Below are 15,477 nucleotides of genomic sequence, written 5' to 3'. Positions count from 1 at the left end.
GCTCTCCCAAGAGGCCCTTTAGTTCTTAGGTAAGAAACAAATAGTGTTTTCTTCCTAAACCTGATGTTAAGGTAACTGAAACTAGTTTTCTGGCAAATTCCATCCTAAAAATTTAGAGTGCTTGTTAGTCCACCTAAAATCCTTAAAGACTGTTTCCCTGAATCACTCAAAACACCAAGCTTTGAGATTGTTCTTCCAAGCATTTGCAACATATTTTAGTAATGAATTTTAATTCATCCCCCGCTACTTTTAACCCAGCAGGAAATCCAGGTTTTTTTCTGTTTTACCTACTCCCTACACAATGTGATCACAAAACAAAGATATACCTATCCACCTGTGGTTTGGGTGTTCTGTAGACATATGTCATCTACCCAGAGAAAATGATCTATGCTGGAAGAGTCTGAGTTAGCCAATCTGAAACTGGTGATGACTGGACAATAACGTATACTGGACAATAACGTATATATCTATAAAAACCTGACACGTCTCAGGAAATGAAATCCATAACTACACTTAAGATGTTCCAATTCAGACAGCTCCTTTTCCACAATCTCAATCCCATACACAAAGGAAACACTTGGAATTCACTTTTAGCTTTACTCAAGCAAAATCATCTTTGTTTTCTTCAGTATGGCCAGAGAGTGCCCTTCAAAGCTAGACTCTCTCACGTAAGTCCTTCCTTATTCTTGCTCTCTTGCATTCTCTTTGTACTCACTGCCATAGATTGAGTAGCTGTGTCCTCTCCAAAGCTCATGAGGGAACTTAGACTCCAGGTGGTAGCCATTAGAAAGTAACTACATCAGGGCTGGAAAGGTGGCTCAGTGGTAGAGCGTTTGCCTTGCATGCATGAGGCCCTGGGTTCGATTCCTCAGCACCACATAAGCATAAAGAAAAAAGCCAGAAGTGGCACTGTGACTCAAGTGGTAGAGCGCTAGCTTTGAGCTGAAGAGCTGAGGGACAGCGCGTAGGCCCAGAGTTCAGGCACCACAACTGGACCCAAAAAAAAAAAAAGAAAAGAAAGTAACTACATCATTAGTAGAGCTCTCACTGATGTAAGTGACTTTCTAAGCAGGCTGTAGGAAACTTAACCTAGCAAGGCCCTTTGTGTTCTCCTGCCGTCAGAGAATACAACACTCATGCTCTCCAAAGGGCACAACAATAGCAGCCATCTATGGAGTAGAGACACAGAACCTGCCAGCAGCTTAGTGTCCAGATCCATTATTTGCAAATTACCCGGTCCATGGCAATTTTGTTATATAGCACAGGAGCAGACCAACTATTTACTGTAATCATTTGAGTGTAATTTCTTCCAACACTGAAAGACTTGTCAAGTATCCCACCTGAACAATTAGTCAGATTGCTGCGCACGGCGGCTTGGTCTCTCCCTTGCTGCAGCCTGATTGAGAGTTTACACAGCTCTGACATGTGCTTTAGAGGTTTTATTAGTTGTTGTTGTTGTTCTTGGAAGTGCCCCAAGTGATACTAATATACCCCACACCGAGGACTGCTTAGTTCCAACTAAAGCCCGAGCCGGACGCCGGTGGCTCATGCCTGTAATCCTAGTTACTCAGAAGGCTGAGATCTGAGGATAGCAGTTCGAACTCAGCCAGGGCAGAAAAGTCTTTGTGAGACTCTTATCTACAATTAACCACTCAAAATGAAAGAGTGGTACTGTGGCTCAAGTGGTAGAGCACTAGCCTTGAATACAAATAGACTCAGGGACAGCACCCAGGGCCTGAGTTCAAGCCCCATAACCAACCAAAAAAAATCTAAAGCTTGAAAAATGGAATATATACCTCACAATATACTAAGAGACCTCGTCTGGTAAATTTTTACCTGCTATGAAAACATAGCCAGTGTTCCCTCCCGCCCTCAACCTCTGTTCCCTGAAATGAAGATGCTCTGCAGACTCTGTTTAGTTTTCTGGGACCTCTCTTTCTACCACTATTAGGCTGTTTGGGAATAATTTAAATCCATTGCAGGTGAACAAGGGTGAGCACTGTCAGTGCTGGATCAGCTACAAAGAAATGAAGGACTAAATATGCTAGATGCTATGAAATGATAGTAAAACTAGTGTGCAAAGCACTTATTAACCACTTCTCATGAACTCTTGCCTTTTACACTCATGACAACCTATAACATGGATGCTGTCCCCATCTTAACAAACAAACAAACAAAAAAAAGAGCAGAACAAGATTACACAATTTATCCACCCAAGAAGTGAGGGAAGTTAGGAAGGAAAGAAGTGAGTCTGTCCTACAGTCTGGCTCCAAATTCTATCCTCTTAATTTTTCCATTATAAATTACTGGAACTATTTTCAAAGAGGAGAACTGGGTGCCAGTGGCTCATGCTTGTAATCCAAGTTACTTAAGAGACTAGGGGAGGAAAAAAAAAAAAACACAACTACTTCTCACCCCATAGCTGAGTACAGTGACACATGCCTGTCATCCCAGCAATGATGAGAATAAATAGGTAAATTATGGTCCAGAAACACACCCAGGCAGGAAGACATCATATTTCAAAATTAACTACAAAACACAGCTGAAGGCCTGTCTCAGAGGTAGAGCACTTAGCTAGCAAGTATAAGACCCAAGTTCAAAGGAAGGAAGGAAGGGAGGGAGGGAGGAATACAGGGAGGAAGCCATCCTCCTAGCACCTGGTCTGTGTGTACACGTGTTCCCACTCTGCTCATACCCACCTGTGTTGTGGGGGCCTAGAAATCTATATCATCCTTATTCACTTTATATGATGAGCTGCACACTGAAGCAATGGGGTCCCAAGCATAGCTGGCCCCAGATGGTCCCTCAGGTCTGCACTGGTAGCATACAGTCAACCTCACAAAATGCTGACATCGATGGGCACTGATTTTCTCCCACTATCTCTGAACATATTTTTCACAAAGTGCCATGACAAGGCAAGTTGTTTAATCCTACCTAAAATATTTTCAGAGGAGAAAAAGTCTGGCCCAAGAAAACACATCTGTATCTAGCTGGAAGGAAGGGTGCAAAGAATCTTTCCCCTAAAAATAGGAATGGCTAGAAACACTGTTGGCTGGAAACAGGCCTAGAGCTTTCCCTTTCCTGGCCTCCTACCCTGCCCTCTTGTTAATCTCCTTAACTTCTCCCTTTTCCTTTAGCCTAAATCAACTCTATTTGGGACTTCTAAAGAAATAAAGCAGGGTGCCGGTGGCTCCCGCCAGTAATCCTAGCTACTCGGGAGGTTGAAATGTGAGGATCGAGGGTGGATAAAAGAGAGGGCCTGTAATCCTAGCTACTCAGGAGGCTGAAATAGAAGGATTTCAGTTCAAAGCCAGTCCAGGCAGGAAAGTCTGTGAGACTCTTATGTCCAATGAATCACCAGAAACAGGAAGTGGTACTATGATTCAAGTGGTAGAGAGCTCACCTAGAGCTGAAGAGCTGAGGAACAGCACTCAGGCCCAGAGTTCAAGCCACAAGACCAACAAAAAACAAACAAACAAACAAAGAACAAGGCTAGGTATGGTGGCCCAGTGCAGCAACATAAAAGGCAGAGATAGGCAAATTATAGTTTCAGGCCAGCCCAGCCTTATCTCAAAGAACTAGGTGAGCATTGGTGTCATGTAACTGTCATCCCAGTTAAGTGGGAGGGAGGTATTAGGTAGGAGGATTGCAGTCCAATGTGGACCTGGAAAAAAAATTATGTTAAGTAAGGCTTAGAGAGATAAAGGGCACATGTTTTCTCTCCTATGTGAAACTTCCAGGTCCATCCATTTCCCTAAAAATGAAATAGGAAGCTGAAACATGATTTATCCCAGAGGTGAGCAAATAATATTGAAGGACATATGTAAAACTGGACACTGGGTAACCTGAGTGGAGAACTGGTGGCTCACACCTACAATCATAGCTACTCAAGAGGCTGAGATCGGAGGATCATGGCTAATAGCCAGCCTAGACAGGAAAATCTGTGAGAATCGTATCCCCAATTAACCAGCAAAAAGCCAGAAACAGAGGTATAGCTCAAGTGGTAGAGTGCCAGATATAAGTGAAAAAACTAAGGGAAAACACTCAAGTCTTTAAGCTCAAGCCATTAATATAGGCACCAAGTTTAAAAAAAAAAAAATCTGTGTTTGATAATGTGTATAATCACAAAGCTCCTTGGCTTAAAACCCCCAGCTAAAACCTCTAAGACAAAAATACCTACAAAATTATTTGGTGGGTTTTTTTCTTGATATCTCTCTACTGAAAGATAAGAAATCAAATGGATCATGCAGGAAAAGAACTTGGCTTTCTTTTTTACAGAGCATCTATCCACAGTTAATAACTGCACTTAAAACCTGAAATCTTTCTTAAATTTATCTCATTCTTTCACATATTGAAGTTACTACCCCAACAACCATGTTCACTGTAACACCATTACTCAAATTGACTTCTGCACTTCCCGTCAATCCTAGCGGATACCATCTTTCTCAGACTCTGGGGTCCCTCAACGGCTTCCATTGCCCAGAGTCAACACCAAGGTTCTAGTAAGTACTGCAGGGCACTCTACTTATTGTCCCTCAGGGCTCCTCTACCTGAATACTCAGACTTACTGGTGCACACTTGAATCTACCTGATGAGTCTGAGTATTGTATCTCAGAATATGAGTGACATTGTCCTCCCTAGCCTACTAAACTACCTCTTCTCCCATGACCAAGGGTCTAGGAGACTATTTCAGCCAAAAAGCTTATCAGGATGAAGAAACAGATTCCAGCCAGGCGATGGTGGCTCACACCTATAATCCTTGCTACTCAGGAGGCTGAGGATTGTAGTTCAAAGACAGCCTGGGCAGGTAAGTCTGTGAGACTCTTATCTCCAATTAACCACCAGAAAACTGGAAGTGGCACCCCATACCAACAAGAAAGAAAGAAAGAGAGAAAGGAAAAAAAGAGAGAAAGAAAGAAAAGAGAGAGAGAAAGAGAGGGAGAAAGAAAAAGAAAGAAAGAAAGAAAGAAAGAAAGAGAAAGAGAGAGAGAGAGAGAGAGATAACTACCACTTAGCCAACCTCACACTTCCATCCCATTTACAACCTTACTTAGCCAATGGTGGACAGTGTAACAGCCTTTCGTTGCACTTACCCAAAATCATATGAGAAAACCAGCTGTATTTCAGAAAATTCCTCAAGACTCAGTACTCAGGCTCTATCCAGGTTCCTTTTACCTAATTTTGGATTTTTATAGTGCTCCATCGTCAGACTCTCCCTCTACCTAACCTGTGAAAAAGATAACTTGACATCCCACAAACATTTTCTTGAAATACCCAGTAATGAGGTTTCTGCTTTTGCTCAAAATATGCTGTCTTTTAAAATTGTTTTAAATTCCCCTCCAGCAGCCAGCAACTAACAATGTTAAGGAAAACTTGACAAAAGTAGATAGCCTCCAAAAGAATGTGTCACTAGATGGCACCACTGAGCAGACTGCCAGAAAAGGAAACACAAGTCATTTAATCTGAATCCAATAATCTTTTCTGGCTCTCCTCTCAAGGACACAGGCAGGAATGAAAAACCTCAATGAAAACCAAGGCTGGGAGATAGGCAAGTGAAATGAGGGAACCTTCCTTATGAGTCAGCACATTTCCCTCCTCCCCATAAACACATGCAATCCAGGGGTTACACTGAACTCTTTATAATTAAAAAAAAAAAGCTTCCTTCTCTAGTCTGTAAAGATGTCCAGAGAAGGAGGAAAAGAACAAGAGAAACTGCTCAAAGACCCTAACGACATATTACTTCTGTCTTCCTGGCCCTGGTCCTTTCCCCTCAAGACCTCTCCAACTAAATACACCCTAATGTCTTTATCTCCAACCCATAAATTTTCATATACATTACATGGAAGGGAGTTTAGTTCCTATCTTACCATGAGCATTTGTATAACTAACTGAGCTGTCCCTCCAGTCCGACCAGGGGAGGCCCTTAGGGCAGAGACAAGGTAGCTGGAGGCTGATTTAGAACCCACAAATATCAAATTCGAGGCAGTACAGCAAGGGTCTGGAAAGATCAAGTCCACACATTCTAGATTAGACAGACCTTACACTGGGCACTGGCTGTCCAGTATCAGGGAATGGACCGTGTCCATCTTTCTCTTCGGTATTCCTAGCAACATCTGACTCATGGGTTTACAGTGCTTAACCTGGATGTGTAAAGATGTGGTTCAAGAACCAGGTAGCTTCAGCCTGAATAAATTACCTGACTTCTTTGAGAATCAAGTCTCATCTATAAAATAGAAATAAAAATCCTACCTCAGATAATAGTTAGAAATGAACACATATAGCACAATTTCTACTACATTATTCTCATATGCAGGCCCTTAATCACTTAGCAGAAACTCTCCAGACCAGATGTGTTCTGGGATATAGAATGTGGGGAGTGTTAAGAAGAGAAAATAAGTGCAACCACTGTATATACTATAACCCCTTGAGCAAATCTGCCCACAATCATACATAACATTTTTGCAGTGAAACATGCCCTGAACAGGTAATAAAGACTAAAGACTTTCGGGTCAGTTTGCTTCAGATCAGGACACAAATGCATTATGGAAAATACTAGGCTTTCAGAGCTTTCGGGATATGGAAACCAAGGAGAAAGGCCTGTGAAGCTGTCAGAAGCTATCATTTTAAAAGCATCTTGGCCCTCTAGGACATGGGGTGTCCAATGAGCTCACAAAGGTCATGTGCCCCAACTGGATATGAGGGTGTAAGACTGAGTGTGTCTGCGCAGCAGGCAGAATTAAGTTGTCAGAATAACTGGAAATGCTAGCTGCCTAAACCCCTCCCAATTCCCTCCAGACAGATGCCAAAACAGATCATCCCTTCTTATCCCAAAGGAAGGATAAAATATAGCTGGAGGTCCTTTAGAACACAGGTCTCTAGCCACAGTCACTATGACAACATGGAACTTAAATTCTTACAGGTTGAACAACAACCCCACAGTGTGACCCCCTCCTCCCCATGGTATTTCCACTTACCAGTACATAAGTAACTAATCACTCATGATGAGATCATTACAGATAGGCTAAAAGAATTCAAATCACAAGGAGCCTGAGAAGAGAGCTATAAAATAGCTTTTCTAGAAATATATGAGTTCAAAACAAACTACATGCTAATCTATACTAATGTTCCCTCCATTCCCAAATTATATGCAAATAGTAAGGCTTACTTCTCTTCCAACTGACTAACCAATGGTTCCCACACTGAAGAGAAAGTGTTTACCTATATAGTACATAGAATGTGTTCAACATTCCAGTGCTAGGCCAAAGTTGCTGTAAGTCAAGTCTACTGGACACAGCCAGGCCTGCTCATTCCTATGACTGATATTGTGTTTACTTTTGTAGACAAGGGCCCAACCACTTTACTATTATGGCAAGTCTAAGACAATCCATAAAATTTAATAGATTTACCTCTTTTGGCCTTTAAGAAAAAGTTTGAATATAATCAAAGTAATAATATGCATGAATAGAAATGTAACAATAAAACCTTCACTTTGTACAGTTAACATACACTGGAATTTAAGAAAAAAAGAGAGAGAGAACAATTTTGCTGAACCTTCTTCTTATGTAAGACAAGATAGGATATCAGAGACCTGCATTTAATCTCAGTTCCACAATCAGTAGTAGAAATTAGCACATATTCCTGGGCCTCAGTCTCCTCATATTTAATATTAGAATACCACCAGCTATGCTGCAGGGGCATTACACCATACATCTAGGACAGGCAGAAAAGGTCAAAAGCTATGTACATATGACCATATAAGATGATGCTAAGCGAAATGAACCCCAAGACAAGGACATAAGAGGTTTTATCTTTGTTGATGTTGCTTTTAATGTTCTTATAATGTACTATGTGATTTTTTTTTGTTTCTTTTGTATGTTCTTCCTTCATGGTATAACTCCTGTTGTCACTGTATTTGATTCTGGTGCCCTGAATCTTGTATATACATTTTTCTAATTTGGAGAGGGGAAGGTAAATAACAAAATGCTGAAATAAGGATACAGGTTTACCCACTGTAACAATGAGATGTACAAGACACTATGTTGAAAACCAACTTTACAACTTCAGGATTGTGGGGGTGAGGGAGGAGTTGTGGAGGTGGGGAGGGAAGGGATGGTAGGGGAAAAACAAAGGAGGAGGTAACAATGCTCAATAGGAAATGTACTCATTACCTTAATCATGTAACTGTAACCCCTCTGAATAATATCTTTACAATAAAAAATATATATTAAAAAAACATTAAAAAAATTCCTGGCACTTAGTAAGTAAGGAACAAATGGTTACTAGTAAACTGAGATAAACAGCACATATAGATTTGTCTATCTTGTCAAGAAATACTCAAAAGTAAAATTATTCAAGCCCCAGCCAAACATTTCTAAAAAGCAAAACACTAGGCTGCTTATCATTCATTTACCTTCCTTATTAAACAAAGAAGTAATACTCAGGGCTGGAGTTATTGCTCAAGAGGTAGAGTGCCTGCCTAGCAAGCACAAGCCCCTAAGTTCAAATCCTAATACTGCCCCTCTCCAAAAAAAACATAACTCTTCCTTTGGAGGTAGAGGCATGACTCAAGTTAGCATCTGCCTAACAGAGAAGGGGGATAGGAGGAGAGAGACAGAAACAGAAATAAATGACAGAACTAACAAAAATACTCTGATGTTCTTTTTAGCCTCTAATTTAAAAGAAAAGGTCTAGATGACCAGCTTCAAAGTTTTGTTAATATAAAACTATTCCCTTCTATGTACGCTATGTAAAAATTGTCAAATAGTCTAAAATGTACCTAATATTCAAATGAGAAAGTCTCATCTATGATGAAGAAAGGGGGTAGGAGCCTAAAAGATTTCAGATTTCAGTCAATCAACCAGCAATACTTGCTGAGCAGTCTACGTTCCTGGCTTGACTCATGCATCCAGTATTTGTTGAGTACTTACCACATTCCAGGTTCTAGGCTCTAGCTTGAGAATAAGGTATGCTCTTGGTCTTAGTCCACAGAACCTAAAACACAAGAGCTGCCCAGCTCTTTAAGATTAGAACCACAGACCCAGCCATTAACTGTAAATAGTATTGTCACATAATATTAAGAGTTTGAGGACTCCCAAGAAATTAACTGATCTGTCCATGGTTCCAAACAAATTGGTAGCAAACTCCACCTTTCTGACTTCAATTCATACAAAGCTGTCTTCACCAAGAATTCTTCAACCAAGGGTCAAGTCAATCACTCTTTTGTAATCCTGCAAATGCTATTCTGAAAAGAGACTCTATCTTCAAAATTCTTCTGTCCAGTGTTACTCCTTTCTTCTGTTTTCCCCAGAATCCTGTGTGTTTTGATCACTGCACATCCTGTACCTGCTGTTCAGGAGTTTGATAACTGTCCAAGAGTCCTCTCCTTCCTTTCATATGACTACATGCTTTACTTACTAAGGAAAGATGGTCCTTTCTCAAACAGGTAAACAGGACAGTTGAAAGCAATCATTTACATTCCTTCCAGGTTCCAATGATGCTGGATAGAGACAAAAGACTGAAGTCATCTGGCCATGGTAACACACAGAAGGTCTGCAAGGAGCTTCTGAGATAGGTTTCCACATCAGATATAGAATAACACTTTCCTTCTACTCTTCTTCACTAGAAATTGCCTCAACTATGATGGCTTACCTGAGATAACACATTTCTTCATAGTAAGTCTGGGTCAACTGACTCTATTTTCAGTTATTTCTAGCCAAAAGCATCTTAATATGCACACAGAAAAAGGAGCGAAGCTATAATTGAAACACAAACAAGGTGATTTCATGTCCTTCAAAACCACATCTGGACTCTATCAACTCTCATCGCTAACTCTTCCACCAGCCAGTAGCAGTTCCATATACATAAGAAGCATTTAACTTCTGCCAAATGAATAAACAGATGAATGAAAGAGAATCTCAGCTCAGCCTCAAATACAGGGAGAATAAATGTTATATTCAGTTATAAGTGAAATGTTAGGGTCTTAAAGCCTCACCGCTCCTAGATTGGACTGAGTTTTAATGAATGCTATTGAGAAAGGTGGGAGAGGACAATGGAAGGGGTAACAATGATCAAGACATATTCGTACTTAAAAACTTGAGAGATGAACACTGGTAACTCGTGCCTAAAATCCTAGCTACAGAGGCTGAGATACGAGGATCATGGTTCAAAGCAAATCACAGTCAGAAAATCTGTGAAACTCTTATTTCCAATTGAACAATCAAAAAGCTGGAAGTGGAGCTGTGGCTCAAGTGGCAGAATGCTAGCCTTGAGCAAAAACACTCAAGGACAGTGGCTAGGCCCTGAGTTCAAGCCCCAGTACCTGCACAGATATACACCAAAAAAAAATTATTTGTTGAATTAAAAATCCCTTTGTATAATTATTTAGAGTATTATACTACACTATAAGAATACTATACTAGAGCTGGGAAGGTGGCTCAGTGGTAGAGCGCTTGCCTTGCATGCCTGAGGCCCTGGGTTCGATTCCTCAGCACCATATAAGCAAAAAGAAAAAAAAACCGGAAGTGGCGCTGTGGCTCAAGTGGTAGAGTACTAGCCTTAAGCTGAAGAGCTGAGGGACAGCACCCAGGCCCAGAGTTCAGGCCCCACGACCGGAAAAAAAAAAAAAAAAAGAATACTATACTAGGGGCTGGGAAGGTGGCTCAGTGGTAGAGCACTTGCCTTGCATGCATGAGGCCCTGGGTTCGATTCCTCAGCACCACATAAGCAAAAAGAAAAAAGCTAGACGTGGGGCTGTGGCTCAAGTGGTAAAGCGCTAGCCTTGAGCTGAAGAGCTGAGGGACAGTGTCCAGGCCCAGAGTTCAGGCCCCACAACGGGACCACCAAAAAAAAAAAAAAGAATACTAACACCAAAGAAGGAATTCTGAAAGAACCATGTTCTAAATCTAAACTAATCTCAGAAGACTAAGTTGACAAACAAAAGCACAAAAGATTCTACTTCTATTGAAGACCCCTTTTAAATTATCTATAATGCCTCTTAGCACTCACACAAACTTCCTAGCCAACCTTGATCCAAAAGAGGCCACTCAAAGAAGAGCAGGACCTGCTTAGCACCTTAGGCTCTATGTGGTCTTCAGTCTTTGGTAAAATAGTTAATTTTCACAATTCATCTGAGTGATGGAATTTGGGCCAAGAAATAAGGAGGTAATCTTCACTTTGACCCACAGGTCAAAGAAGGGTCCTTAACAATCAGACTGTTTCTTTTCAGATACCTAGTGGATTAAGAACAGTGACTGGGACATAAAATGCTTCACATCCTACTGCCTGTTTGAATCCTGAGACAGCAGTGAAGAGACTTGTTATTCATGAAGGGCTACTCACCAAGGTCTCAAAATCTCTTCACTACAAGACACAATATACACTTGAACTTCAAGGCTGCAAATACTTGTAAACTTCCCAAAATAAAATCCTCTCCTCATCTCTTCACTTGGCCTTCTCTAAAAGAGCTTAAGAACAAGGATTTTTTTATCTCCACCAAAAAATACTGGCTCCAGAACAGTGCCCAGAGACACAACCTGCGTAAGTGTCTTATTGGAATCATGCTGATGGCTGACAAAGGACTATTTTTTTTTTTTTTAAAGATCAATTTTGGTCTACCAAGGCAGCCACCTTCAAGAGCACCTCTTAAAACACAGCTTACCTTGTAATTGCTAGAGTTCACCCAAGAGGTAGCAAGTCCATCCACAAGCTTATCTAACATGGTCTGGTCATGCTCAAGGTCAGCAGACTTCTGTTTATCTGAGAAATAGTCTATAAGTTCTTGGCCAACCTGCAGTCGTTTCCCCACATCCTTTTGCAACACCTGGGCCAGGCAGGCCTCCATGCGAGGCTCCATGGTGGAATTCAAATCCAGATCCAGCAAAAGCTAGAGGGCAGTCAGGATGACTCCCTCCCGGTAGCCAAGCCCGGGAGGTGGCCTCTTTGTTCGCTGAAGGTTACTAAGAGCCTGTGTTTCAAAGATGCAATCCGGGGAATGGCAACAATGCACCATGTGTGTCTGAAGAGCAGCTGGCAGGATATTAAAAGTCCAATTTAAATAACTAGTAAGAGATAAAGAAGTGAGCGGCGGAGTGTTCTACTACAGAGTCTGAAATACTTCATAATTCAGCAGTCCATTCTGAAAAGAGAGGAGAACAACAAATCAGCACAGAGAGTATAACATTCAAATATTATTAAACATGAAATCAAAGACAAAGAAATTCACACTACAGAATGGTTTATAATCACATATGCTATGTGAGCATGAATGCTTGGCAAATCTACCAGAAAAACAAAATTATTATTTTTATGAAGGACGTCAAAATCCAAAGGAAAGAGCCAATGAGGTTGACATTCTTCACAATTTCCCAAATTATAAATGTACTAGTCAGAAAAGCAATCTTCTGCTGTGGCTACCATATTTGTTGCTTAAATTCTGCTTCCCATCTAAAACCCTAACACCGCTCTATGAATCACTGTAGGTATTAAAGCTTAGTAAGATGTTGCCTTATTATCAGTCTTCCAAAAATCTAAGTACTAGAAGAGGAGCGGACATCACAGAAAAATCAAAGGCCAAAGTGTCCAGTTGGGTCACATTAGCCAAAGTCACTGGCAGCACCTACATCAAAATTCTTGCTTTTTCTCTTTCCTCCTTCAACAATAAAAAAAAAAAAGAGACAAAGGAGAAAAAGGAAATAGGTTCATGTTCTGTTCAGTTACTGACACAGTATTCTCTGTTGATTGCATTTGAGTCTGGTGTTCTGTTTATAAAATCAGCTCTCAAAAATCAGGTTTGTTTGAAGCACAGGACATGAGGTAACTGGGTTTTGTAATACTGGGGAGCAAATCCAGGGCCTTATGTATGTTAGGCAAGTGCTCTGTCACTGAACTAACCCCTCCAGCCCCAAATTTGTTTTAATTAGACAAATTATATATACAAGCTGTCTGGTTACCCCGTTGCTGCTAAAACAAATATACATATGTGTGTCTTGTTTCAATATCTTCTCTCCTAAAAAAATTACTCAATCCTTCTCATTCTAAAGTAGGAAGACCCAAAAACAACGTAACTTCAAGATGCAATACCTCCCTGATGGTAAATAGAAATATTCCTGAGGTTCTAGCAGATAAATTTGTCCTATAGTCAAATAAGTATAAATTTTTATGCAATGTAACTTTTCTAGTATGAATATTGTCATTCTCCTCTTTCCTAGTCCCAGCCCATCACTAATTTCAACATAAAGAAGATGCTAGTCTTCCAAATTATAGAATCACCGACTTTAGAGAGGATCTTGCTACGAAAGTCACATTGGCCTTGATTCCCAGTCCTTCTGCCTCAGCCTCTGAAATGCAAGGATTATAAGGACACACTATCTCACTTGGCTTAGAATCATCTTTTTTGATACAAATAAGAATCACGTAAATCAAGTCACACAACAAGAAGCACCCTTCTTTTTTTTTTTTTTTCCAGTCCGGTCGTGGGGCCTGAACTCTGGGCCTGGGCGCTGTCCTTCAGCTCTTCAGCTCAAGGCTAGCACTCTACCACTTGAGCCACAGCGCCACTTCCGGCTTTTTTCTTTTTGCTTATGTGGTGCTGAGGAATCGAACCCAGGGCCTCATGCATGCAAGGCAAGCGCTCTACCACTGAGCCACCTTCCCAGCCCCAAGAAGCACCCTTCTTCAAAGCCCCAGCAAATGACTACTCATTTTTTATTGAATGGTCTTAAATCCATGCTGGGGGCCTGGGGAGGGAAGGAAGGCATTCAACAAGACTCATAATCTCACAGAGCAATCCTTCCTCAAACTAAAGAGCTATCTGCTTTCTGATCATTTCCACACTCAGGCAACAAGTAGGCCAGAAAGAAAATCTGCACAAAGCAATTTTCAGCTGGGTACTGGTGGTTTATGCCTGTAACCCTAGCTACTCAAAAAGTTGAGAACTGAGGATCAAGGTTCAAAGCCAGCCCAGGGAGGAAACATCCATGAGATATTTTTCTCCAATTGATCACCAGTAGTTCAGAAGTAGATGTGTGGCTCAAATAGTAGAGCACCAGCCTTGAGCAAACAAACTAAAGAACAACACCCAGGCTCTGAGTTCAAGCCCCAGTATGCCCAGTATGTATGTACACACAATACACAACACACAACACATATATATACACACATACACACATGGACACATACCCAAAAGTATTTTTAATAAGAAATTATTACTCTTCCTTTCTTATACTGGATGGTATCAATGACATGGGAAAACTGAAAAAAAAAAAAATCAATAGGCATCAGGTTTATAGTATATTAAAAAAATGGCCACAAATTCTCTGCTACTCCTCCTTGGCCAGATTAATTCTGTCTCTTCTAAGAGACTTTGGACTTCCCCTGGGAAGTAAGCAGAAACTTGACTTGTAATCTCGAGGGCTGGTTCTCTTACAATGTCACCCTAGGGCTACCATGTTGTAAAGAAGCTGGTCTAGAACTTAAACATGAAAAGTCACGTTGAAGGAACCAACAGGCTCCAACCTACAGCCAACATCATGACCACCGTCTAACAATAGCTGTGTAAGTGAAAGTCTAAAAAGCAAGCAGATAAACTAGATGTTGGTAGCTCATGCCTATAATCCTAGCTACTCAGGACACAGATCTGATGATCAAGGTTCGAAGCCAGCTACAGTAGACTAACCCACAAGCCTCATCTCCAAATTAACCAAAACACAGAAGCAAAGGAGGGGCGCCAACCTAGATTGTGTGTGTGAGTGTATGTGCCTGAGTTCAAGCCTTAATACACACACACACACACACACACACACACACACACACACACACACACAAGCAAGCAAATTACCCAAATCACAGAATTATGAGACATAATATTTCGTTATTGTTTTAAACAGTATAATGATTTTTGTTATTTTGATAACTTTCAGCCACTATGGAAAGAATCATATTTTAATACCTCTAAATCTTTTACTCCTTTAGGCCTTTTGGTATAAAAATCAACAGATATTATCCAATTATGATAACAACGCCATTTTAAGGCCTCTAGATGAGATGTTAGATTTTATGCTAGGTAATTTATATATACTGCTTCTAGTTTATCAACAAACTCCATAAAATAAGTGTGTAGACTTCCCCTCCCCCTTTTTGAGACAGGGCTGTTGTTCTATAAAGGTTCCTCTGTTATTGTCCACTTTCCAGGGAGTTCTAAAGGAGAATGACCAGGACCATCATCATGGCCTTTTGATATTTTGCCCTAAAGACCAAGACACTGTGTGGAAGTAGGTTCATAGCATTTATAGATGAAGAAACTCAAGAAAACTAAGAGTAAGTAGTTTTGTAAGCATGCAACCTCCTCAAACCCTTATTAGAAATCTGGCCTACTTCTGTTCTAACTGAGAAAGGAGGTCAGACTTCATGCTTAGCTAGAAAGCAACAACAAAATCTCCATATTCCTTAAATAAACACTGAGAAAGACCTCATTCATAAGAA

General features: G+C 40.7%; 1 protein-coding gene across 9 annotated transcripts in view; it reads right to left on the bottom strand.

Annotated features, from left to right (window-relative positions):
* The window catches only part of Clasp1 (cytoplasmic linker associated protein 1), a 264,790-nt gene that overhangs the window by 212,516 nt on the left and 36,797 nt on the right, over nt 1-15,477 (bottom strand). For all 9 annotated transcript variants that reach the window (XM_042685291.1, XM_042685295.1, XM_042685298.1 and 6 more), the window contains exon 2: nt 11,657-12,133. In XM_042685291.1, the coding sequence (XP_042541225.1) occupies nt 11,657-11,851 (195 nt within the window). In that variant the 5' untranslated portion in view covers nt 11,852-12,133. The remainder of the gene's footprint in view (nt 1-11,656; nt 12,134-15,477) is intronic.

The sequence above is a fragment of the Dipodomys spectabilis genome, unplaced genomic scaffold (genome assembly GCF_019054845.1).
Source record: "Dipodomys spectabilis isolate Male_0828 unplaced genomic scaffold, ASM1905484v1 ptg000094l, whole genome shotgun sequence".
Taxonomy (NCBI): domain Eukaryota; kingdom Metazoa; phylum Chordata; class Mammalia; order Rodentia; family Heteromyidae; genus Dipodomys; species Dipodomys spectabilis.
This window is presented reverse-complemented; position numbering and strand designations above follow the sequence as displayed.